At 41.0% G+C, this 24,571-nt stretch overlaps 1 protein-coding gene across 1 annotated transcript; it reads right to left on the bottom strand.

Moving 5' to 3' along the window:
• Positions 1–6,358: 6,358 nt before the first annotated feature.
• On the bottom strand, positions 6,359–12,893 carry LOC106601878 (NACHT, LRR and PYD domains-containing protein 12). The gene is given in 6 exon segments (XM_014194305.2): positions 6,359–6,536; positions 10,437–10,610; positions 11,006–11,179; positions 11,310–11,483; positions 11,632–12,252; positions 12,254–12,893. Coding segments are annotated over 6 exon segments (1,719 nt in total). The 5' UTR covers positions 12,652–12,893.
• Positions 12,894–24,571: the final 11,678 nt, after the last annotated feature.

The raw sequence follows: 24,571 nt of genomic DNA, 5'->3' as shown, positions 1-24,571 counted from the left end.
CAACGCCGTATTTTTCTGGGCGCAGTGCTCAGATTATTGCAAAGTGTGATTTCCCAGTAAGGTTATTTTTAAATCTGGCAAGTTGATTGCGTTCAAGAGATGTAAATCTATAATTCTTTAAATGACAATATAATATTTTACCAATGTTTTCTAATTTTAATTATTTAATTTGTGGTGTTGACTTGACTGCCGGTTATTGGAGGGAAACGATTTCCTCAACATCAATGCCATAGTAAAACGCTGTTTTTGGATATAAATATGAACTTGATAGAACTAAAAATGCATGCATTGTCTAACATAATGTCCTAGGAGTGTCATCTGATGGAGATTGTAAAAGGTTAGTGCATCATTTTAGCTGGTTTTATGGTTTTGGTGACCCTGTCTTTGAATTGACAAAACATTACACACAACTCTTGTAAATGTACTGTCCTAACATACTCTAAATGTATGCTTTCGCCGTAAAACCTTTTTGAAATCGTAAAACGTGGTTAGATTAAGGAGATGTTTATCTTTCAAAGGGTGTAAAATAGTTGTATGTTTGAAAAATTTGAATTTTGACATTTATTTGGATTCAAATTTGCCGCTCTTGAAATGCACCTGCTGTTGATGGAGTGCACCACGGGTGGGACGCTAGCATCCCACCTAGCCCATAGAGGTTAAAGGGAGTGCTCCTAATCTCAGTTTGTTACCTGTATAAAAGACACCTGTCCACAGAAGCAATCAAACAGATTCCAAAACTCTCCACCATGGCCAAGACCAAAGAGTTCTCCAAGGATGTCAGGGACAAGATTGTAGGCCTACACAAGGCTGGAATGGGCTACAAGACCATCGCCAAGCAGCTTGGTGAGAAGGTGACAACAGTTGGTGCGATTATTCGCAAATGGAAGAAACACAAAAGAACTGTCAATCTCTCTCGGTATGGGGCTCCATGCAAGATCTCACCTCGTGGAGTTGCAATGATCATGAGAACGGTGAGGAATCAGCCCAGAACTACACGGGAGGATCTTGTCAGTGATCTCAAGGCAGCTGGGACCATAGTCACCAAGAAAACAATTGGTAACACATTACGCCGTGAAGGACTGAAATCCTGCAGCGCCCGCAAGGTCCCCCTGCTCAAGAAAGCACATATACATGCCCGTCTGAAGTTTGCCAATGAACATCTGAATGATTCAGAGGACAACTGGGTGAAAGTTTTGTGGTCAGATGAGACAAAAAGGGAGCTCTTTGGCATCAACTCAACTCACCGTGTTTGGAGGAGGAGGAATGCTGCCTATGACCCCAAGAACACCATCCCCACCGTCAAACATGGAGGTGGAAACATTATGCTTTGGGAGTGTTTTTCTTCTAAGGGGACAGGACAACTTCACCGCATCGAAGGGACGATGGACGGGGCCATGTACCGTCAAATCTTGGGTGAGAACCTCCTTCCCTCAGCCAGGGCATTGAAAATGGGTCGTGGATGGTTATTCCAGCATGACAATGACCCAAAACACACGGCCAAGGCAACAAAGGAGTGGCTCAAGAAGAAGCACATTAAGGTCCTGGAGTTGCCTAGCCAGACTCCAGACCTTAATCCCATAGAAAATCTGTGGAGGGAGCTGAAGGTTTGAGTTGCCAAACGTCAGCCTCGAAACCTTAATGACTTGGAGAAGATCTGCAAAGATGAGTGGAACAAAATCCCTCCTGAGGTGTGTGCAAACCTGGTGGCCAACTACAAGAAACGTCTGACCTCTGATTGCCAATAAGGGTTTTGCCACCAAGTACTAAGTCATGTTTTGCAGAGGGGTCAAATACTTATTTCCCTCATTAAAATGTAAATCATTTTATAACATTTTTGACATGCGTTTTCTGGATTATTTTCTGGATTTTTTTGTTGTTATTCGTCTCTCACTGTTGAAATAAACCTACCATTAAAATTATAGACTGATCATTTCTTTGTCAGTGGGCAAACGTACAAAATCAGCAGGGGATCAAATACTTTTTTCCCCCTCACTGTATAAGGCATTTCTGACATGCGTTTTTCTGGATTTTTTTGTTGTTATTCTGTCTATCACTGTAACCTTATGAAAGTTGCCCAGTACACCCTTACTCTGGTAATAAATGAAATCTTGTGATACATAACTTGACATTGTGGGAGGATAACCACCTTCCAATTAGTGGCAATGCTTTTCTTAGCCGCTACAAATGCTTTGTTACACAGTTTCTTCAGATAACAGTCTCTAGTATCAACATTTCCAAGCAAACAAAAACAGGGAGAAGGGAGAATCTGTAGACATGCTGAGATGAAAGAACATAATGCCAGAATTCATCCAGCCTTCACAAGACCACATCATATGCAAATATGTCCCCTTTTGTGATTTACACCTCCAGCAGAGGAATTACACTGTCATATAGTACGTTCTATGGATGGTCTTAAACGGCACTAATTTATGTCTGAGATGATATGAACATATATCTGCATCCATTCATCATCATCAATAGCATCTCACAGGTCTTCCTCACATTTTTGTTTTACATGTTTTGTGTCATCGGGAAAAGACTATCAATCCTTGATACAGTTTGGAAATCAACATGAGGTTTTTCAGACTGCCTTAAAATATAATCTGGCTTGTCCAATGTTTGCTGCACAGAGAGAATAAAGTATTGTATCTGCAAAAATTCACCTCACCTCCGTCACAGACTGGTCTTCCCTGGCTGCCTGACACTGCTGAGACCCCAGTCACCATCTGATCCTCCTAAAATGAGACATGACAAAGAATTACCTTGGTGTACATTTATACATTATATTATCCAATAATAGAATCAATGGTTCAATAATTTAAATTATAATTATTCCCAGATCCCAGACTGTAGATTTAAGCTTAAGCTGCTGTCCTGTATCTACTGTAGGTCTACCCATCAATTCAAGATGGAACTTTGTATCATTCACTGATATTGTTAATATACCGCAAAATTCACCTGAGCTCCGTAGACTAGTCTTCCCTATTTTTGTTGTCCCACACATTATTTGGAAACGGTCGTCTTTCTGCTTTGAGTGCATTAGCCTACCTATTGTATTAAAAGCACATATTTTTTGCATCATTCACATATTCAGAATTCTCTGCTTCAACTTCAGTAGCCTACCTCTCCTAGTTGGGTGTGAGAGTTCAAGTGCATCTAGTATGTGTGGTCTCATTGAAATAGAGTAGGCTGCCTACATGGGCAGAGAACCACGTGGTAGTTCATTTAAATATGAAATGAACTTACATATGATTACACTGTAGTTTATTACATCTGTAAATAAATATTGATCATGGAAAAAAGTAGAGGGAGCTCAACCAATGTGAGTCAAAGTACAATAAAAAAATGTAATCATTGAAAATGCACAACTCACACATAGGTTAGGCTACCATGGTGAGCAGCGTTGCGCCTTTTCATTTTCAATAAGTATTGATTACCCATTTATTTGTCTCTGCCTGCAAATCGTCCTCCTAAAAGGTAGGCTATATCCTATAAGCCTAAGCTAAATGTAGCAAGTGTCGCTGTCATCATTCTTGCGGCTTCCAGTTCAGTAACCATACCTGCCAGATCAGGTGTGCGTGTGGCCTCAATTAAATAGAGTAGACTATAGCCTATGCATGAGCGGAGAAGCACGGGGAACTTATCTTTCCAAGGAAATGAACTTCCTAAATAGGCCTGTGATTAATCTAAAGTTTACTACATTGCCTAGAAATAGGCCTAAATATTGATCACCCATATTTCTCAGTCTATAAATATTCCTACTCCTAAAAGGTAGGCAATACAAATATCTCAAGAGAAAGTGCAGGTCTCTCCACCTGCTCTCTTCAACCTACAGTACATCTAGCATATTGGCTGATATAGACCACTAATACAATATAAGGGTCATGTAATTGAACCTACTTCTTAAGTTATGGTATTAATAAAACTCACATTGCACTGAAAAAACATCAGGATATCAATATTAAATAGTTTGGCAGATGGTTGACCAGCCTATGTACAATATAGTAATGTACATTTACATTAAGTGGTTGGAAGGATGCTAAATTAATTCATGCACAAAAAAGGTGGCTGTTTTCCATGTTATTTGATCAAGAAAAGTATTTAATTTGAGGTGGATGTTTTGTGTCTTTGTCCATAACTTTGCACCTTTTGATGTAAATGTTTGAGTACAGGGTTTGTTCTTTCTGGATTCCATTAGAATGACAATCACAGAGAAAGGGACAGGGCAACAACTCTTACAATTACAACTACTGAATCCTGCAAGACACTGTTCTTAATTATACAACTACCTTTGTTGCCAAAGTGGAGATGCTGAAATAATTGTTTTGCTCGTGCTACAGAAGTCTATATTGGTTACCTAATACAGGAGTAGTAAAGGCCCAGTCCACTACTTTTGTGAAAACAATATATATAAAAAATAAAAATACATATATTGCTGCAGCACCCCTACTTCCTGTGGCTATGTCTACCTATATTCTGTCTCCTGCAAATCATTTTCCAGACAACTACATTCAGGGCCTGTTATATAACGTGGTGAAGTTTCTCTGTTGTGTATATTTCCACCTGATGTCCCCAATAGACTCCATTTTCAAGTTAACACTTTCTAGGTGCCCTTTCCCACGAAAACGCCGGTGATCAGGTTCAACAAGTCTTTCAACATCCAACTTCTCACAGTTATTGTGTTCAACGGTCCAAGACGGGAGGGGGGAAGGTGCTGTTCCCAAACTGTTCACTTAGCCCTACTGCTATAGGACAACACACATGAAAACATTTGGCAGCACAAAGACTCAAGTTACTGCCAAACACCAAGATTAAAACTGCATTCGGAGGGCATAACCGCCTCACAACCTTTCTTTCAAAATAAACTATTTGCAACGGAAAAACAATATCAGTTCTTGTAGGACAAGTTCAGGCAGGCATTTCTAGACTACTTCCCCATTCCCCATTACTCTATTGCAAGACACTGTCCACTTACTGAACTACGCTATGGAAATGCACACAGGTGTAAACACACACACCATTCAAATGATTTTAAAAGTGGCATCATCCATTCTCCCTTCATTTAAGTAGTCTAATCACTGATCGGATCTGACTGTAGAAGTGAATGGAGCCTTTTTGTTCACCTGTCCAATCATGTCAAATCAGTGACTCAAGGAAGGGTGCACTGTTAAGGAATAAGAACAGGGCTGAAATACCCAATCCTAGTCTTCCACTACCAAGTCTCATTTTCACTTGGCTTTTGGAACAAACATGAGAAATTCAGAAAATGTAGATTTGGCAAATCCATATGAAAATGCAATGTGAGAGGCAGGATACCACCCCCCCACACACACACACACACACACACACACACACACACACACACACACACACACACACACACACACACACACACACACACACACACACACACACACACACACACACACACACACACACACACACACACACACACACACACACACACACACACACACACACACACACACACACACACACACACACACACACACACACACACACACGGCAGCGTAGCCTAGTGGTTAGAGTGTTGGACTAGTATCCAAAAGGTTGCAAGTTCAAATCCCCGAGCTGACAAGGTACAAATCTGTCATTCTGCCCCTAAACAAGGCAGTTAATCCACTGTTCCTAGGCTGTCATTGAAAATAAGAATTTGTTCTGACTTGCCTAAATAAAATAAATAAATACACACACACACAGAGCAGTAAGGAGCTGCTGAGACTGCATGTCTCTCTGCTTTACTGACCAAACAGAAGACCCACAATGAGATGTTCAGAGTTGTCTTTCTGTGAAAAGGCCAGACTGTCATTGTTCACTTGTGTAATAAAATGTATTTAATAGTGAAACATCCTGCCTGTTTTCACATCTACTTCATTGTTTGGTGACTGTATAATAAAGTCAATATGTATAGACATGATGGATATAGCATGATGTCATTATAAAATGAGGGCTTTTTGTACTAAATTAACAGAACACACAGTCCACTAACAAGCAACAGAAACAGCACACATCAACGAACATCAGACCACATTTACATCTATTTACATTTTAATCAAATCAAGGACTTGAAGCTGAGGCCATTGCTTCACTGACTCTCAATCATTTAACCTGGGAAGGAAAGAAGGGAAGTGGATCTAAGTCCTCATACAGCAGCATAGACATCTAGGGGTCGTATTCACTAGACATCAAAGAGAAGAACACGGAACAAAATGGGCAGGGACTACCTGAACTTATCCAATAAGAACCTAGCATGTGTTGAATATGACTCAGTGTCTGGATGTCTACAATGGCTTACTGATCACTACATCAGTGTTCTCATGAAACTGATCAGTAAAACTCACCTCAGTGTCTCCAGTTTATAGAGGGGATCCTCTTGTACAGAAGAGAGCAGCTTTACTCCAGAGTCTCCTGGAGTATTTCCACTCAGGTCCAGCTCCTTCAGGTGGGAGGGGGTTGACCTCAGAGCTGAAACAAGAGAAGGACAACCTTCCTCTGTGATGCTGCAGCCTGCCAGGCTGCGGAAAGTGAGGGAGAAAATATAATCCCAGAAAATGTCAGTTTTGCATCTAAAGACAATACAATCAATGATAAAAACTGACAAATTGCCTTCAATTATGACATCACAGACCAAGGCAGGAATTGAATCCAAGTTATAGAGCAGTGCACTGGAAAGCTGACAATGCTGACAATACGTTTCCATTGTTTGTGGAAATCTCATTCAATCTAAATGTAGCGCATCTCAACTCAAGCATTACCTTTGAAAGTCAAATTGTCAGCTGTCCAGTGCACTGCCTTGGATTAAATCCAGGACCAAGTGAAATGTAAGTTAAACTCCATGAGGGTTAGCCTTACCTCAGTGTCTCCAATTTACATTGTGGATTCTCAAGTCCAGCACAGATGAATCTCACTCCTAAATCCTGGAGTTAATTTCCTCCCAGGTCTAGCTCTCTCAAACTTGAGCAAATGTGTTGGTCACAGCATGAGTGAAATTTTAAAGGCAATGATCCCGCTTTAGCTGAGACTGCATTCATGGTAAATGCTGAATATGTCGACTCAATGGGAAATGACCTTTACATTTCTATAGCTCAATCTGAACTGCTTCAGAGATACAGATTGAATAGCGCCCCAAGTCATACACGGCAATAGGAATAACAACTGTACTATTATTCGTTTTACTATGAAAATGAAATACTACTTGAAATAGTACTTATATTAAATGAATTTCAATATTATTCATTTTTATTATTAATTTGAAATATACAGTATATCATAGATTAACATACAATGTGAGTAATTGTACATTACTGTAATAAAAATACATTTGATTTGCAACATGCTTTTCAAAAACACATTGTGCTACAATAAAAATCCAAGCAATTAGTACAACAGACAAGACAATCCAGAGACATCTAATACACTGAAATATTTTTTTATTTAACGATGCAAGTCAGTTAGGAACAAATTCTTATTTACAATGACGGTCTACCCCGGCCAAACCCGTACGACACTGGGCCAATTGTGCGCCGCCCTATGGGACTCCCAATCACGGCCGTATGTGATACAGCCTGGATTCGAACCAGGGACTGGAGTGACACCTCTTGCATTGACATGCAGTACCTTAGACCGCTGCGCTAGCAGTCTGGTAAAATGCACAGCAGAGTTACTAGGAAGACAATAAGGTTGTTGAGTTAAAGAAGCTTACTATAGTGACACTGAACTACAGTCAATATGTATAGACATGATGGATATAACATGTCATTATAAAAGGAGGGCTTTTACTAAGCTAACAGAACACACTCCACTGACACGCAACAGAAACAGCACACATGAACCAACATCAGACCACATTTACATGATTTACATTTCCTATAACACCACCTTACTGACAGATTGACAAGTCATCATTCCAGGCAGGAGTAACAGTCAGTCCATGTACTGCAGTGTAATGAGGTGAAGTAAAAGTCAACAAACTGAATGACCAAATGTAGTTTCTTTTGTCATTTTTTTGTTGGGGGAGGAGGGGTGGGGGTGTTACAGGTACAATATTCAAAAATATTGGTACAGGATTCAAACAAGAAAACTAAAAAGTGGGCCTCAACCTCTCATCCCATTTATCCACCCACCCACCTCTCCCCCCTATTTAACAGTCTGATGGCCTGGTGATGGCCAGGCCTGATGGCCTCTATAACAAAGTGGTCAGATGAAGCAGATGCTAAACTACAGGACTGTTTTGCTATCACAGACTGGAACATGTTCCGGGATTCTTCCGATGACATTGAGGAATACACCACATCAGTCACTGGCTTTATCAATAAGTGCATTGAGGACGTCGTCCCCACAGTGACTGTACGTACATACCCCAACCAGAAGCCATGGATTACAGGCAACATTCGCACTGAGCTAAAGGGCAGAGCTGCCGCTTTCAAGGTGCGGGACTCTAACCCAGAAGCTTACAAGAAATCCCGCTATGCCCTGCGACGAACCATCAAACAGGCAAAACGTCAGTACAGGGCTAAGGTTGAATCATACTACACCGTCTCCGACGCTCGTTGGATGTGGCAGGGCTTGCAAACTATTACAGACTACAAAGGGAGGTACAGCCGCAAGCTGCCCAGTGACACAAGCCAACCAGACGAGCTAAATCACTTCTATGCTCGCTTCGAGGCAAGCATCACTGAGGCATGCATGAGAGCATCAGCTGTTCCGGACGACTGTGTGATCATGCTCTCCGTAGCCGACGTGAGTAAGACCTTTAAACAGGTCAACATTCACAAGGCTGTGGGGCCAAACAGATTACCAGGACGTGTGCTCCAGGCATGTGCTGACCAACTGACAGGTGTCTTCACTGACATTTTCAACATGTCCCTGATTGAGTCTGTAATACCAACATGTTTCAAGCAGACCACCATAGTCCCTGTGCCCAAGAACACAAAGGCAACCTGCCTAAATGACTACAGACCCATAGCACTCACGTCTGTAGCCATGAAGTGCTTTGAAAGGCTGGTAATGGCTCACATCAACACCATTATCCCAGAAACCCTAGACCCACTCCAATTTGCATACCGCCCAAACAGATCCACAGATGATGCAATCTCTATTGCACTCCACACTGCCCTTTCCCACCTGGACAAAAGGAACACCTATGTGAGAATGCTATTCGTTGACTACAGCTCAGCGTTCAACACCATAGTGCCCTCAAAGCTCATCACTAAGCTAAGGAACCTGGGATGAAACACCTCCCTCTGCAACTGGATCCTGGACTTCCTGATGGGCCGCCCCCACTGCCCTTTCCCACCTGGACAAAAGGAACACCTATGTGAGAATGCTATTCATTGACTACAGCTCAGCGTTCAACACCATAGTGCCCTCAAAGCTCATCACTAAGCTAAGGAACCTGGGATGAAACACCTCCCTCTGCAGCTGGATCCTGGACTTCCTGATGGGCCGCCCCCAAGTGGTGAGGGTAGGTAGCAACACATCTGCCACGCTGGTTGTCCCCGACGAATGACGCAGCACTCCCCCCCACACACACATACACGGGGGCGGCAGCGTAGCCTAGTGGTTAGAGTGTTGGACTAGTATCCAAAAGGTTGCAAGTTCAAATCCCCGAGCTGACAAGGTACAAATCTGTCATTCTGCCCCTAAACAAGGCAGTTAATCCACTGTTCCTAGGCTGTCATTGAAAATAAGAATTTGTTCTGACTTGCCTAAATAAAATAAATAAATACACACACACACAGAGCAGTAAGGAGCTGCTGAGACTGCATGTCTCTCTGCTTTACTGACCAAACAGAAGACCCACAATGAGATGTTCAGAGTTGTCTTTCTGTGAAAAGGCCAGACTGTCATTGTTCACTTGTGTAATAAAATGTATTTAATAGTGAAACATCCTGCCTGTTTTCACATCTACTTCATTGTTTGGTGACTTTGTATAATAAAGTCAATATGTATAGACATGATGGATATAGCATGATGTCATTATAAAATGAGGGCTTTTTGTACTAAATTAACAGAACACACAGTCCACTAACAAGCAACAGAAACAGCACACATCAACGAACATCAGACCACATTTACATCTATTTACATTTTAATCAAATCAAGGACTTGAAGCTGAGGCCATTGCTTCACTGACTCTCAATCATTTAACCTGGGAAGGAAAGAAGGGAAGTGGATCTAAGCCCACATACAGCAGCACAGACATATAGGGGTCGTTTTCACTAGACATCAAAGAGAAGAACACTGAACAAAACGGGCAGGGACTACCTGAACTTATCCAATAAGAACCTAGAATGTGTTGCAAAATGTTTCGCTACAGCTTGCACAAATGAATATGATCCGGGTGTCTGGATGTCTACAATGGCTAATTGTTCACTATATTACTGTGTTCATAAAGCTGTGATCATAAAACTCACCTCAGTGTCTCCAGTTTATAGAGGGGATCCTCTTGTACAGAAGAGAGCAGCTTTACTCCAGAGTCTCCTGAAGTATTTCCACTCAGGTCCAGCTCCTTCAGGTGGGAGGGGTTTGACCTCAGAGCGGAAGCAAGAGAAACACAGCCTTCCTCTTCGATTCTGCTGCCTGCAAGCCTGTGGAAAGTGAGGCAGAAAAGTTACACAGTATAAAATATTCCAGAAAATGTCAGTTTAGCATCTAAAGATAATGATACAATTAATGATAAAAACTGACAAATTGTCTTTGATTATGACATCAGAGACCAAGGCCAATTATGACATCAAAGACCAAGTCCCAATTATGACATCAGAGACCAAGGTTGGAATTTAATCCAAGATTTGAGCAGAGACTGGACAGACGACAACATTATCCCAATGTTTGTGGAAATCTCATTCACTCTAAATGTAGCGCATGTCGATCGAACATAAATGAGCTTTGAAAGTCAGACTGTCAGCTGTCCAGTGCACTGCCTTATATTCAATCCAGTACCAGTTAAATGTAAGTTAAACTCCATGAGGGTTAGTCTTACCTCAGTGTCTCCAATTTACATTGTGGATTCTCAAGTCCAGCACAGATGAATCTCACTCCTGAATCCTGGAGTTCATTTCCTCCCAGGTCTAGCTCTCTTAAACTTGAGGTGTTTGAGCTGAGAGTTGAAACCAGCACCTCACAGGATTTCTCAGTTAGATTGCAATCAATCAACCTGGAGAGAGATAATGTGGTTTAGTAATCCACACAAATCTATAACTACATTTATAACATGAAGAACATACATCTTTATATTTACAACATCCACTTTCCCTTGCAGTGGAGACAGTCACAAAGTCACTCACTTCAATGTCTCCAGTTTACAGTGTGAATCCTCCAGTCCAGCAGAGAGCAGCTTCACTCCTGAATCCTGGAGTTTATTGCCACTCATGTCCAGCACTCTCAGACAGCATGAGTTTGATTTGAGAACAGAAGCGATTGCCTCACAGCTTTTCTTGGTGAGTTTACATTCGTTCAGCCTGTGAAAAAAAAGGTGCATCTCAAGATACCCAGGTGCCAACATCCCCTTAGAGACTGAGTTGTCAGCCTAAATGGTAATGCAAACTGATGTTCATTACTATGTTACATTAGCATGCTGTCTAGAATGTAATTTGACTAAGCACTTACAGGGCTGTTCTAGAGGATCTGACAACTGGGAGAAATTTGAGAAGAGTCGCATCTGATCTGATATATTTCTTCAGGTCAAACACATCCAGCTTCTCGGAGGTCAGTAACATGAAGACCAGTGCTGACCACTGTCCAGATGAGAGTTTAGATTTTGAGATACTTCCTGATCTCAGGTAGCTTTGGATCTCCTCCACTAGAGAATGATCATTCAGTTCATTCAGACAGTGGAACAGATTGATGCACCTCTGCAGAGGGAGTTTCTTTCTGATCTTCTCCTTGATGTACCTGACTGTTTCCTTGTTGCTCTGTGAGCCGCTTCCTGTTGGTGACAGTAGGCCTTGTAGGAGATGCTGATTGGACTGCAGTGAAAGGCCTAGAAGGAAGCGGAGGAAAAGGTCCAGATGGCCATTTTCAAACTGCAAGGCATGGTCCACTGCATCTTCATATAGACTGCTTTTGTTGCGGAGGGATTTCTCTTTAGCCATCAGATTGTTGTTGTCATTAGTAAACATGAGAAACACATATAGTGCAGCCAGAAACTCCTGGATACTCAGATGGACAAAGCAGTACACCTTTATCTGGTTAAGCCCAGACTCTTCTCTGAAGATCTGAGTGCACTGACACATCCTTGATGTCAATGCCACACTCGCTCAGGTCTTCCTCATAGAATATCAGATGGCCTTTTTCTAGCTGTTGAAAAGCCAGTTTTCCCAGTGCCAGAGTCATCTCTTTATCCCAGTGAGAATTGTTGGCATGCTCTACAGGATACTTCTGACTCCTCAGTTTTGACTGGAAGATCATGAGGTGAGTGTACATTTGAGTCAGATTCTTGGGGATCTCATGATTCTCTGCTTCAACCAATAATCTCTCTAGGACAGTGGCTGAAATCCAACAGAAGACTGGAATGTGGCACATGATGTGGAGACTCCTTGATGTCTCTATGTGTGACATGATTCTGCCGGCCAGGTCCTCTTCAGCGATTCTCTTCCTGAAGTACTGAAGTACTCTTCTGTGGGTCATTGAACCCTCGTACCTCTGTCACCTGGTGAACAAACTCAGGAGGGATCTGATTGGCTGCTGCAGGTCGGGTGGTTATCCAAATGTGAGCAGAGGGAAGCAGATTCCCTTTGATGAGGTTTGTCAGCAACACATCCATTGAAGTTGACTCTGTGACATCACTGCAGATCTTATTATTCTGGAAGTCCAGAGGAAGGCGACATTTATCCAGACCATCAAAAACAAACACAACATTTTCATTTTCTGAGATTTCTGATTCTTTTGTTTCTATAAAGGAGTGATGAAGTAGTTCTATTAGACTTTGATTTGTATCTCTCATCAAGTTCAGATCCCGAAAAGGAAGTGGAAAGAGGATCTGGATGTCTTGGTTTGCTTTTCCTTCAGCCCAGTCCAACATGAACTTCAGCACAGATACTGCTTTTCCAATGCCCAAAACTCCCTTTGTCAGCACTGTTCTGATAGGCTTGTCTTGTCCAGGTAAGGGTTTGAAGATGTCATTGAGTTGGATTGATGTCTCTTGTTCTACTGGAAACCTGCATGCTGTCTCAATCTGTCTCACCTCATGTTCATAATTAACCTCTCCACTTCCACCGTGTGTGATGTAGAGCTCTGTGTAGATGTTGTTAAGAGGTGTCGTTTTTCCTGCATCTTCAATGCCCTCAAATAAAGAATATGTCCTATTCTTCAAGTAGGATTTCATTTTTTCCTGGACATCTGTTGGGTACCTACAGTACAGCAAGAAAAAGTATGTGAACCCTTTGGAATTACCTGGATTTCTGCATCTTCATCTAAGACACAACAATATACAAACATAGTGTGCTTAAACTAATAACACACAAATTATATTTTTCTTGTCTATATTGAATACATCATTTAAACATTCATAGTGTAGGTTGGAAAAGTATGTGAGCCCCTAGGCTAATGACTTCTCCAAAAGCTAATTGAAGTCAGGAGTCAGCTAACCTGGAGTCCAATCAATGAGACGAGATTGGAGATGTTGGTTAGAGCCGACTTGCCCTATAAAAAAACTCACAAAATTTCAGTTTGCTATTCACAAGAAGCATTGCCTGATGTGAACCATGCCTCGAACAAAAGAGATCTCAGAAGACCTAAGATTAAGAATTGTTGACTTGCATAAAGCTGGAAAGGGTTACAAAAGTATCTCTAAAAGCCTTGATGTTCATCAGTCCATGGTAAGACAAATTGTCTATAAATGGAGGACTTTCAGCACTGTTGCTACTCTCCCTAGGAGTGGCCATCCTGTAAAGATGACTGCAAGAGCACAGCGCAGAATGCTCAATGAGGTTAAGAAGAATCCTAGAGTGTCCGCTAAAGACTTACAGAAATCTTTGGAACATGCTAACATCTCTGTTGACGAGTCTACGATACGTAAAACACCACAGAAGAAGCCACTGCTGTCCAAAAAAACCCATTGCTGCACATCTGACGTTTGCAGAAGTGCACCTGGATGTTCCACAGCGCTACTGGCAAAATATTCTGTGGACAGATTAAACTAAAGTTGAGTTGTTTGGAAGGAACACAGAACACTATGTGTGGAGAAAAAAAGGCACAGCACACCAACATCAAAACCTCATCCCAACTGTAAAGTATGGTGGAGGGAGCATCATGGTTTGGGGCTGCTTTGCTGCCTCAGGGCCTGGACAGCTTGCTATCATCGACGGAAAAATGAATTCCCAAGTTTATCAAGACATTTTGCAGGAGAATGTTTGGCTATCTGTTTGCCAATTGAAGCTCAACAGAAGTTGGGTGATACAACAGGACAACGACCCAAAACACAGATGTAAATCAACAACAGAATGGCTTCAACAGAAGAAGATACGCCTTCTGGAGTGGCCCAGTCAGAGTCCTGACCTGAACCCGATTGAGATGCTGTGGCATGACCTCAAGAGAGCAGTTTACACCAGACATCCCAGGAATATTTCTGAACTGAAACAGTTTTGTGAAGAGGAATGGTCCAAAATTCCTCCTGACCGTTGTGGAGGTCTGATCCGCAACTACAGAAAACGTTTGGTTGAGGTTATTGCTGCCAAAGGAGGATCAACCAGTTATTAAATCCAAGGGTTCACGTACTTTTTCCACCCTGCACTGTAAACGTTTACATGGTGTGTTCAATAAAGACATGAAAACGTATAATTGTTTGTGTGTTATTAGTTTAAGCAGACTGTGTTTGTCAATTGTTGTGACCTAGATGAAGATGAGATCAAATTTTATGACCAATTTATGCAGAAATCCAGGTATTTCCAAAGGGTTCACATACTTTTTCTTGCCACTGTATACATGGAAAAGATACATGTTCCTTGTTGAATTTAATTACATTTATTTGTGTAAAAAGTATCAAATATAAACTCTAATCTACAGTTCGCTAGACTAAGTGAAGATGAAATCACAAAATGTGGTGCATTTACTGGGAGACAATGCACTCTGCATCTCCTGATAGTTACACTAAACCTTGGAACAGTCTCACTATTATAGTCATCATATTATTTTATCTACATTTCTAGTATAATGTCAGACTGAATGATGTCCTGTAGACAATTCAAATCCTATGACAAGCTAAATGAGGCATCCTGAATGATGAACTGTAGACAATTCAAATCCTATGACAAGCTAAATGAGGCATCCTGAATGATGAACTGGATGCTACTGTATTATCTTGAAATGCACAGAGTAAAGGTACTAGATGTTGTCAGACACATAGCTGGTGAATAAAACCAGAAAACAGGTAGGATGCTGTGCAAACTGCGATCACTCACACTTTGTCATCAGTAGGGCCTCTGGGTTGGTTATCCATTGACTGGTCATTCTCCTCAGAGATACTGCTGGGTCAAAATGAGCACAGAGAGCAATAACATGAGTCTTTATTTACACATAAGATGGTAAATTAAAGGAAAACCCATAATCAAACACCATGTTATGACTCAGTTCACCTTTTCCCAGTGGATAATTCTCCCTTTTTGAAGAAAATATTTAGTCCCATAGACCTGTCACTCTTCATGGAGATACCACTAGGTACAGGTGAGACTGGTCGGTCTGTCCTGATCTTATTTAAGTGTTTAAATCAGGATGTATGTTTACAAAATAGAACAGTTTTCACACACTTCAGAATTTTTTACTTTTGTATTTCCAATATTTCCCATGACTGCAGATTTGAAAGAATAGTCTCAGATCTCACCTTTGCTCAGTGGAAAGGTCTGCTTTCCTAAAGAGAATAGGAAGTCCCATCGACTGGTCACTCTTCATGGAGACACAGCTAGGTACAGGTGAGACTGGTCGGTCTGTCTTGATCCTGTATAAAGCAGGATATTAATTTCCAACATGGAGTGTGCGCACTTAAAAAAAAATGTTTACTGTTTTTTTTTTAATGGTTACTTTATAATTGTCATCAGTCTAAATGCTCATAACAGCTAGGTATAGGTTAGTGATATAGTAAATGTATCCAACAAAATGTCTGATTCACTTGATCTATTGTATGAAATAAAGACAAATCACAACAATACTGGCTTGTTAGATAGTTGTTACAAACTCTCAACTCCTTCACAATTACCTATTTGACGATCTTACCTCTCAAGTTAACTGTCAGTGTCCTGTTCTGCAGGAAAACTCCTTTTAAGGGACATTTCTCCCTCACTCCCTAAGGGACTCATTCTAAAAGCAGTGGCTTCCTCTTCAGTCTCTTCACAGATACTAGAGGGAGGGCCACCCTCCTCATTCTCCCCAGAGAGACTCATTTTGACCCCTTGTACACTGGACTTTAAAAAAACAACACCTTTTACAACACTTGCAGCCTAATGGTACATTACTTTTAAGCTAAACAGCAATACAACTTCTGAGACCGCTATTACTGGTGTAACCCAGCTTGCATCCTTTCTCAAGTAAAACACAACTAAACTGAAAGCAGGAAATGGAGAAAAAAAGTTCCTATTTTAACAGTGAGGTCCTAGAGTTCTGAAACGTTCAGATTATATACAGGGTAGGTGCCACTATCAATTAATAGAACAGAAACATGTGCTAGAAGTGTGTGGTTGATTTGAGAGTTGTGAGCATTGAAAACCAGAGATACATAGCATGCATGCGGATAGGTGGGGAATTTTTTCCTCCCGAGCATAAACCCATTAAGTATATTCCAAGTTGAATAAAGCAACGTTAGGAGACAAACATAATGCATCAATCACAAGTGAGATTCTGATCTGCTCTGAAAATTGTCTTATCTGAAAAAGATACTGTGGCTAGCACTGCAGGAGTGGTAGCAGCCTAATGTCATCTTAATTAAGAATGTAATGTTAATTAACAATGTTGGTTGATGATGACAATAACACAGGTGAGTGAAATTAGCCTTTCAAATTAACTGTGTACAAGGGGTCCTACAATGTGCCTCTCCTCAGGGGAATTCATAACAGACCTCTGATCAGGATGTGCTGACCTGTGAACACACAAAGCACATTATTTGACACACACCAAAGAAATGGTTCAAGTAACTGTCCAGTGAAAATCTCACTTTTAAAAGTTAATATTCTGTTAACTCATACCCAGATAATGTTGTTGACTCATCCTATACTCGAAAAAAAACTTAAAACCCCCCACTCCAAACTTTCATCTCAAATAGACCGTTTCAAAAATGCTTGCTATTTCCTTATAAATGATGTCAATGATGTGAATATTTTTAATGAGGGTTCATGCTCACACCATTCAAAAACAGAAAATGGAATGTTACAATCCTCCAAGCACTTGGCACTATGGTCTCCTTTTCTTTCACTATAGTTAAAGACAAGCAACTTTATTTTAAACTATACTTCAACTGTAACTAGACTAAATAGTATAGCTTATATAGCCAACAGCAACAGCTACTACTGCTGCTGCTACTACTGCTACTGCTGCTACTACTGCTACTGCTACTACTGCTACTAATAGGCCTACTACTACTACTAATAATAATAATACAGCCTACACATTCCACCCCTAATATACAGCTTAAAATAAACACAGCATCGCAAATAATTATCAATATATATATCCCAATCCACCACAGACAATAGACCTACATTAGAGTGTCTTAATTAACAGTGACGGTCTTGATTTCATAATAATGATTTCAACAGAAGATTAAAAAAAAATCACCCAGTTTGCTGCTGTTTCCAGGCTGTGTCTGTCGACCAATCGGCAAGTGTCAGACTTCTCTACGAATAATGAACAAACAGCCCTATTAAGTGTCAATAATAACAATAAAAATAGAACTATTAAGTGTTAATAATAACAATAATAATAGGCCTAATACTTCGAAATATTAAGTCTATAACTTTCAATTTCACAGCCTATTCTCTGGGGCGGCAGGTAGCCTAGTGGTTAGAGTGTTGGACTAATAACCGCAAGGTTGCAAGATGGAATGACAAGGTAAAAATCTGTCGTTCTGCCCCTGAACAAGGCAGTTAACCCACTGTTCATAGGCCGTCATTGAAAATAAGTTGTTTTTCTTAACTGACTTGCCTAGTTAAATAAAGGTAAAATAAATATTTAAAAATCCCCCTCACCCTGTTGGTTTGTTGGCTTATTTTAGTGTTGCATTGGGGTCGTTCTTGAATTACGGTGGCATTTGGGCATGGCATTTTGGAGAAAAAAAATTGCTGCATTTTTCCAAGACGTATTTGGGCACATCTTCCCATTCTAAACCAACTAATATGGCTTTAAATAATTTTGTACCACTATGATAACATTGTGCCACCAGTGGGAGTATAACACCAATGATGGTAACACCCATAGAAATATAATTTTTTATATTTATATGGTAACATCAATGAGGCATTTTTGTTAAATTAGGATTTTCTTTTTAAATCGAGGCCACAAATGCTCAAATCGTCAAATCTACAATCATCGATCAAGTTACCTGATTAATCATTTTGCTCACAATGTTATTTCCCTTTATTTCAATTGACTAATACCAAGTGACACTTTGGATTTAGACAAACCAAATGTATGAATAATAAAATGTGGGATTAGTAAATAATTTTCTTTAATATAGACCCCTCCCCAAATAACAGTTTGCCATGGGAGAGAATACTCAAAGTCCTTGTAATCGCTGATTTTCAAGGCATTACCCATATAAAAAGATACTATGTCATACTATGGTCTAAATACTGTAGTATTACTATATTTCTATACTATACTGATGTCTGCAGAAACACTACAGTGAATAACTGTAGTGTTTTTGCAGACATGACTGAAGTATACTGTAGTATTAATACTGAGAGAGAGATGGGTTGCTGGTTTGAGGTCAGTCAGTCTATTGGCATGGCCCTCCAATAAGGTGACTGACTGTCTTTAAGTGAAGTCATTTGTGTTTCTAAAATATGTATGGTTTATGTAAATGCAGTGGTTAACTGTTCTATCTTTTCTACCATCAGCAGTACAGTATTGTTTGTCACTGTTTTTAGTCATGCTGTGAACTTAGCCAGTGGAATCTTTGTTAAAGCATTTTTCTATTTCAGAAAGCTACCTAGTGGAAGTAACAGATGTAAGAAGTTACTCTTGTTAATGTGTGTTATTTATCTGTGTCAAACAAGCAAACTTAATCCTTCAAGCTTCATTAAACGTTGCTTGTTCTTTATATCTGCTTCTGTACTGTTTCCCTTTAATGGGCCTAGAACCTAACGTTTATATGTTACAATTGTAATAAAACGTATATTTTTGCAAAGGTGTTGTCTGGTCCTTTGCATTGCTCAGAACTGTTGACCCAACTCAATAGGTGGCCTATTTTTCACTCCACCGCCTCCATAGCCCCCAATGCAATGTTTTAAAAAAAACAGTTGTTGTTTGTTTTCATGAATTACTTATTACATTTTCTTGCTGGCAGAATAAAAGTGGCCAATGATTAAAATTAAATAACACTTCAATGTCTTATGTACACAGCAATGTTTTGAAATGTGAGCTTTTATTTTGAAGGTTCCCTAATTACCATACAAAGTGATGTCATCGTTTGTGCTGGTGGCAGAAGTCTGGTTTTGTTTATGAATGTGACGCAGTTACTTTTGTAACTTCCCTAAAGTCGGATATAAGGAGAAACTTTGCCTACTGATATATCATTACTATTTGACAATGCATCCGAAATTAATTGTGCATTCCAACGGAATATCAAGACAGAAATGTGTTTTCCGCAAAGGGAGCAAGTCTGTAATAAGTCATGGATTATATTTTAATAGGGCCTGGCTTGTAAACCATTTTACAAATTAGTTTCACTTCCTTACCAGGATGAACTACACGACTTTATAGCATTTTTGTTCTTCCAGTATAGGATATAGGTCCTGTAAACTCATGGATTTGAACTGTATACTAGGCCTAGCCTACTTTGTTAATGGTTACATTTATTTTAAGACATTCAGAAAAGTTGCCTGCTTTTAACTCCCGAAAACAGCATTCATTTTCCAGACCACTTCTTCTTTGTGTAGCTTCCGGCAGACTAGACGCTGTATAGCTGCCTTTCTTCTTCTTCGGAGTTTATCAGCAGTTTGCATCCAATATCATGTTGCATTACCGCCACCTACTGTACTAGAGTACAGCCAGAGACAGGGAGGAACTTTCACAGTTTGCATTTCACATTTGTTAATTAAACAATTTATACAATTAATTTGCACCGTCATCTAACCCTATATACACACTACATGACCAAAAGTATGTGGACACCTGCTCGTTGAACATCTCATTCCAAAATCATGGGCATTAATGTGGAGTTGGAAAGCCTTCCCACTCTTCTGGGAAGATTTTCCACTAGATGTTGGAACATTGCTTCCATTCAGCCACAAGACCATTAGTGAGGTCGGGCACTGATGTTGGGCGATTAGGCCTGGCTTGCAGTTGGCGTTCCAATTCATCCCAAAGGTTTTCGATGGGGTTAAGGTCAGGGCTCTGTGCAGACCAGTCAAGTTCCTCCACACATATCTTAAAAAAAAAAAAATCTGTATGGATCTTGCTTTGTGCATGGGGGCATTGTCATGCTGAAACAGGAAAGGGCCTTCCCCAAACAGTTGCCACAAAGTTGGAAGAACAGAATTGTCTAGAATGTCATTGTATGCTGTAGTGTTAAGATTTCCGTTCACTGGAACTAAGGGGCCTAGCCCGAACCATGAAAAACAGCCCCAGACCATTATTCCTCCTCCACCAAAATGTACAGTTGGCACCATGCATTGGTGCAGGTAGCGTTCTCCAAGAATACGCCAAACCCATATTAGTCCGTCGGACTGCCTGATGGTGAAGCTTGATTTATAACTCAAGAAAACACGTTTCCACTGCTCCAGAGTCCAATGGCGACAAGCTTTACACGACTCCAGCCGACGCTTGGATTTGCGCATGGTGATCTTAGGCTTGTATGCGGCTGCTCGGCCATGGAAACCCATTTCAGTAAGCTCCCGGCGAACAGTTATTGTGCTGACGTTGCTTCGAGAGGCAGTTTGGAACTCAGTAGTGAGTGTTGCAACCGTAAAGCACTCTGCAGTCTCGTTCTGTGAGCTTGTGTGGCTGGTGGATGAGCCGTTGTTGCTCCTAGACATTTCCACTTCACGATAGCAGCACTTACAGTTGACCGAGGCAGCTCTAGCAGGGCAGAAATTTGATGAACTGACTTGTTGGTAAGGTGGCATCCTATGATGGTGCCACGTTGAAAGTCACTGAGATCATCAGTAAGGCCTATCTACGGCCAATGTTTTTCTATGGAGATTGCATGGCTGTGTGCTCAATTGTATACACCTGTCAGCAACAGGTGTGGCTGAAATGGAAGAATCCACTAATTTGAAGGAGTGTCCACATATTTTTGTATATATAGTGTGGCGGTAATGCAATATAATATGGATGTCAACCGCCATTAAACCTCAACAAAGAAGAATATTCACGCCTCCAGTTGTCTGATGACAGCGTTTTGGTTGTTTTTAGTTGTCAGTGTCAACAAAGAACCAGTATCATAACACGGGTCTCTGAGGGTATAACTGCATCATAACCTTTTGTTTCACAATGATGGGTATAAATATTTCTTTATTTGTTTATGTTCCTGCCGAAGATCTAATCCCTTGCTGGGATGTGTTCAATATGGGCACACTAAAGCAAAACATTTTGCAATGGAAAATTTACATCTAGTTCAGGCATATCGACTTCCCTATTTCACATTCACATAAAAACATGTTTTTCAACTACTGAACATGCTATGGAAATGCAAACAGGCGTACACACAAATGCATGGCGATTGTAAAACTATTTTAAAAGTGCCATCAGCAATCTTCCCGTCATTTCAGTAGGCTCTGAATGGAACTGACTGTACAGGTGAAGCCCCTTTGTTCACTTTTAAAGATGGAAATCTGCAGTAGGGGAAATAGTGCCCCTGTCCACCCCACAGATGTTGTTATTGTTTAAGTTTAATTGACAAAGCAGAGCTGGGGAACATTGCGCATCGTGGTATTATTTTGGGGGCATTACATATGTTGCTATTCTATCACTGGTGCAATGATGCCCAAGGGGAAAAATAACAGTGTTTGTCGTTTGCAAGTAACTTCTTTGTTGTTGTAATATCACAAACGGCGTGGCAGTTTCATCAATAAGGATTCCAGCTTTAAGGAATAAGAACGGGTCTGAAATGTGTCAACCCAATCATAGTCTTGCACTACCAAGTCTCGTTTTCACTGGCTTTTGGAACAAATGTAAACGTTATTTATTGAGGGGAGGACAGCTCATAATAATGGCTGGAGTGGCGTATAATGGCCGGACTGGAGTGAACAGAATGGTATCTAGCTCATGTTTGACGATAAGACCCCATGTGAGCATATGCAACAAAGTTAAGGTGTCATAAGCTAACTCTACAGCTAGCTTGAAATGTCGCCAATGGACATATCAAATTAGATATTTTTCTATAGCTCAATCGGTTTGTACGTTGTCAAGGAGGATGGTCACGTGTGTTTGGGAGCAGAGGATCACTATTTCTATTCCAGTATGTTACAGGGACAGTGGAGGAAGCTATACTGTAGACAGCACACTGACGTCTGGTTCACATACCTAACAGAATCAATTGAATTGATGTACAGAAAACAGGAGAGGACCTAGTACAAAGCCCTGGGGGACAACAGTAGCACAACCTTGTGGTGAAGACACAGACCTTCTCCACAATCACTTGGTAGGAGCAACCTGCTAGGTAGGATGCAATGCAGTGTGCGCCGCCTGAGGATCTTGTGTTTTATGGTGTCGAATCAGCAGATAGGTCTAGGCCACTATGACAACAAAACCATCAGCACCTGCCTGGTTACTAACACACACACACAGACACACACACTGCAGTAAGGAGCTGCTGAGACGGCATGGTTCTCATCTTTACTGACCAACCAGAAGACCCACAATGAGATGTTCAGAGTTGTCTTTCTGTGAAAAGGCCAGACTGTCATTGTTCACTTGTGTAATAAAATGTATTTAATAGTGAAACATCCTGCCTGTTTTCAGATCTACTTTATTTTTTATTTAACCTTTTTAACTAGGCAAGTCAGTTAAGAACAAATTCTTATTTACAATGACGGCCTAGGAACAGTGGGTTAGCTGCCTTGTTCAGGGGCAGAACGACAGATTTTTACCTTGTCAGCTCAGGGATTCGATCCAGCAACCTTTCGGTTACTGGCCCAACACTAACCACTTGGCTACCTGCCGCCCCAATTGTTTGGTGACTTTGTATAATAAAGGTTTTCTGTAATGATTGGTACATTACATGTGCCTCAAACGTTTCCTGACATCAAGCCCCATAGCAAAAACCACCTAGCCTCTTCTATGGGTTGCTTGATACAGTATTTTGAACTTTATTAAAATATGTTATATGGAATGCTGACATTTTTTTTTTTTACAAAAGATCGTTTCGGAACAATGCGTAAATTGCAATGCATTAAATCCATACCTCTATAATCTGTAAATAAATTCAGCAAAAAAAGAAACACCCCTTTTTCAGGACCCTGTCTTTCAAAGATAATTAGTAAAAATCTAAATAACTTCACAGATCTTCATTGTAAAGGGTTTAAACACTGTTTCCCATGCTTGTTCAATGAACCATAAACAATTAATGAACATGCACATGTGGAATGGTCGTTAAGACACTAACAGCTTACAGACGCTAGGCAATTAAGGTCAAAGTTATGAAAACTTAGGACACTAAAGAGGCCTTTCTACTGACTCTGAAAAACACCAAAAGAAAGATGCCCAGGGTCCCTGCTCATCTGCGTGAACGTGCCTTAGGCATGCTGCAAGGAGGCATGAGGATTGCAGATGTGGCCAGGGCAATAAATTGCAATGTCCGTACTGTGAGATGCCTAAGACAGCGCTACAGGAAGACAGGATGGACAGCTGATTGTCCTCGCAGTGGCAGACCACGTGTAACAACACCTGCACAGGATCAGTACATCCGAACATCACACCTACGCGACAGGTACAGGATGGCAACAACAACTTCCCGAGTTACACCAGAAGCGCACAATCCCTCCTTCAGTGCTCAGACTGTCCGCAATAGGCTGAGAGAGGCTGGACTGAGGGCTTGTAGGCCTGTTGTAAGGTAGGTCCTCACCGGACATCACCGGCAACAACGTCGCCAATGGGCACAAACCCACCATTGCTGGACCAGACAGGACTGGCAAAAAGTGCAGTCTCACCAGGGGTGATGGTCGAATTCGCGGTTATCGTCGAAGGAATGAACGTTACACCGAGGCCTGTACTCTGGAGCGGGATCGATTTGAAGGTGGAGGGTCTGTCATGGTCTGGGGCGGTGTGTCACAGCATCATCGGACTGAGCTTGTTGTTACTGCAGGCAATCTCAACGCTGTGCGTTACAGGGAAGACATCCTCCTCCCTCATGTGGTACCCTTCCTGCAGGATCATCCTGACATGACCCTCCAGCATGATAATG

This window comes from Salmo salar, chromosome ssa03 (genome assembly GCF_905237065.1).
Source record: "Salmo salar chromosome ssa03, Ssal_v3.1, whole genome shotgun sequence".
Classification (NCBI taxonomy): Eukaryota; Metazoa; Chordata; class Actinopteri; order Salmoniformes; family Salmonidae; genus Salmo; species Salmo salar.
Note: the sequence above shows the minus strand (reverse complement) of the source record. Positions and strands in the feature narration are given on the sequence as shown.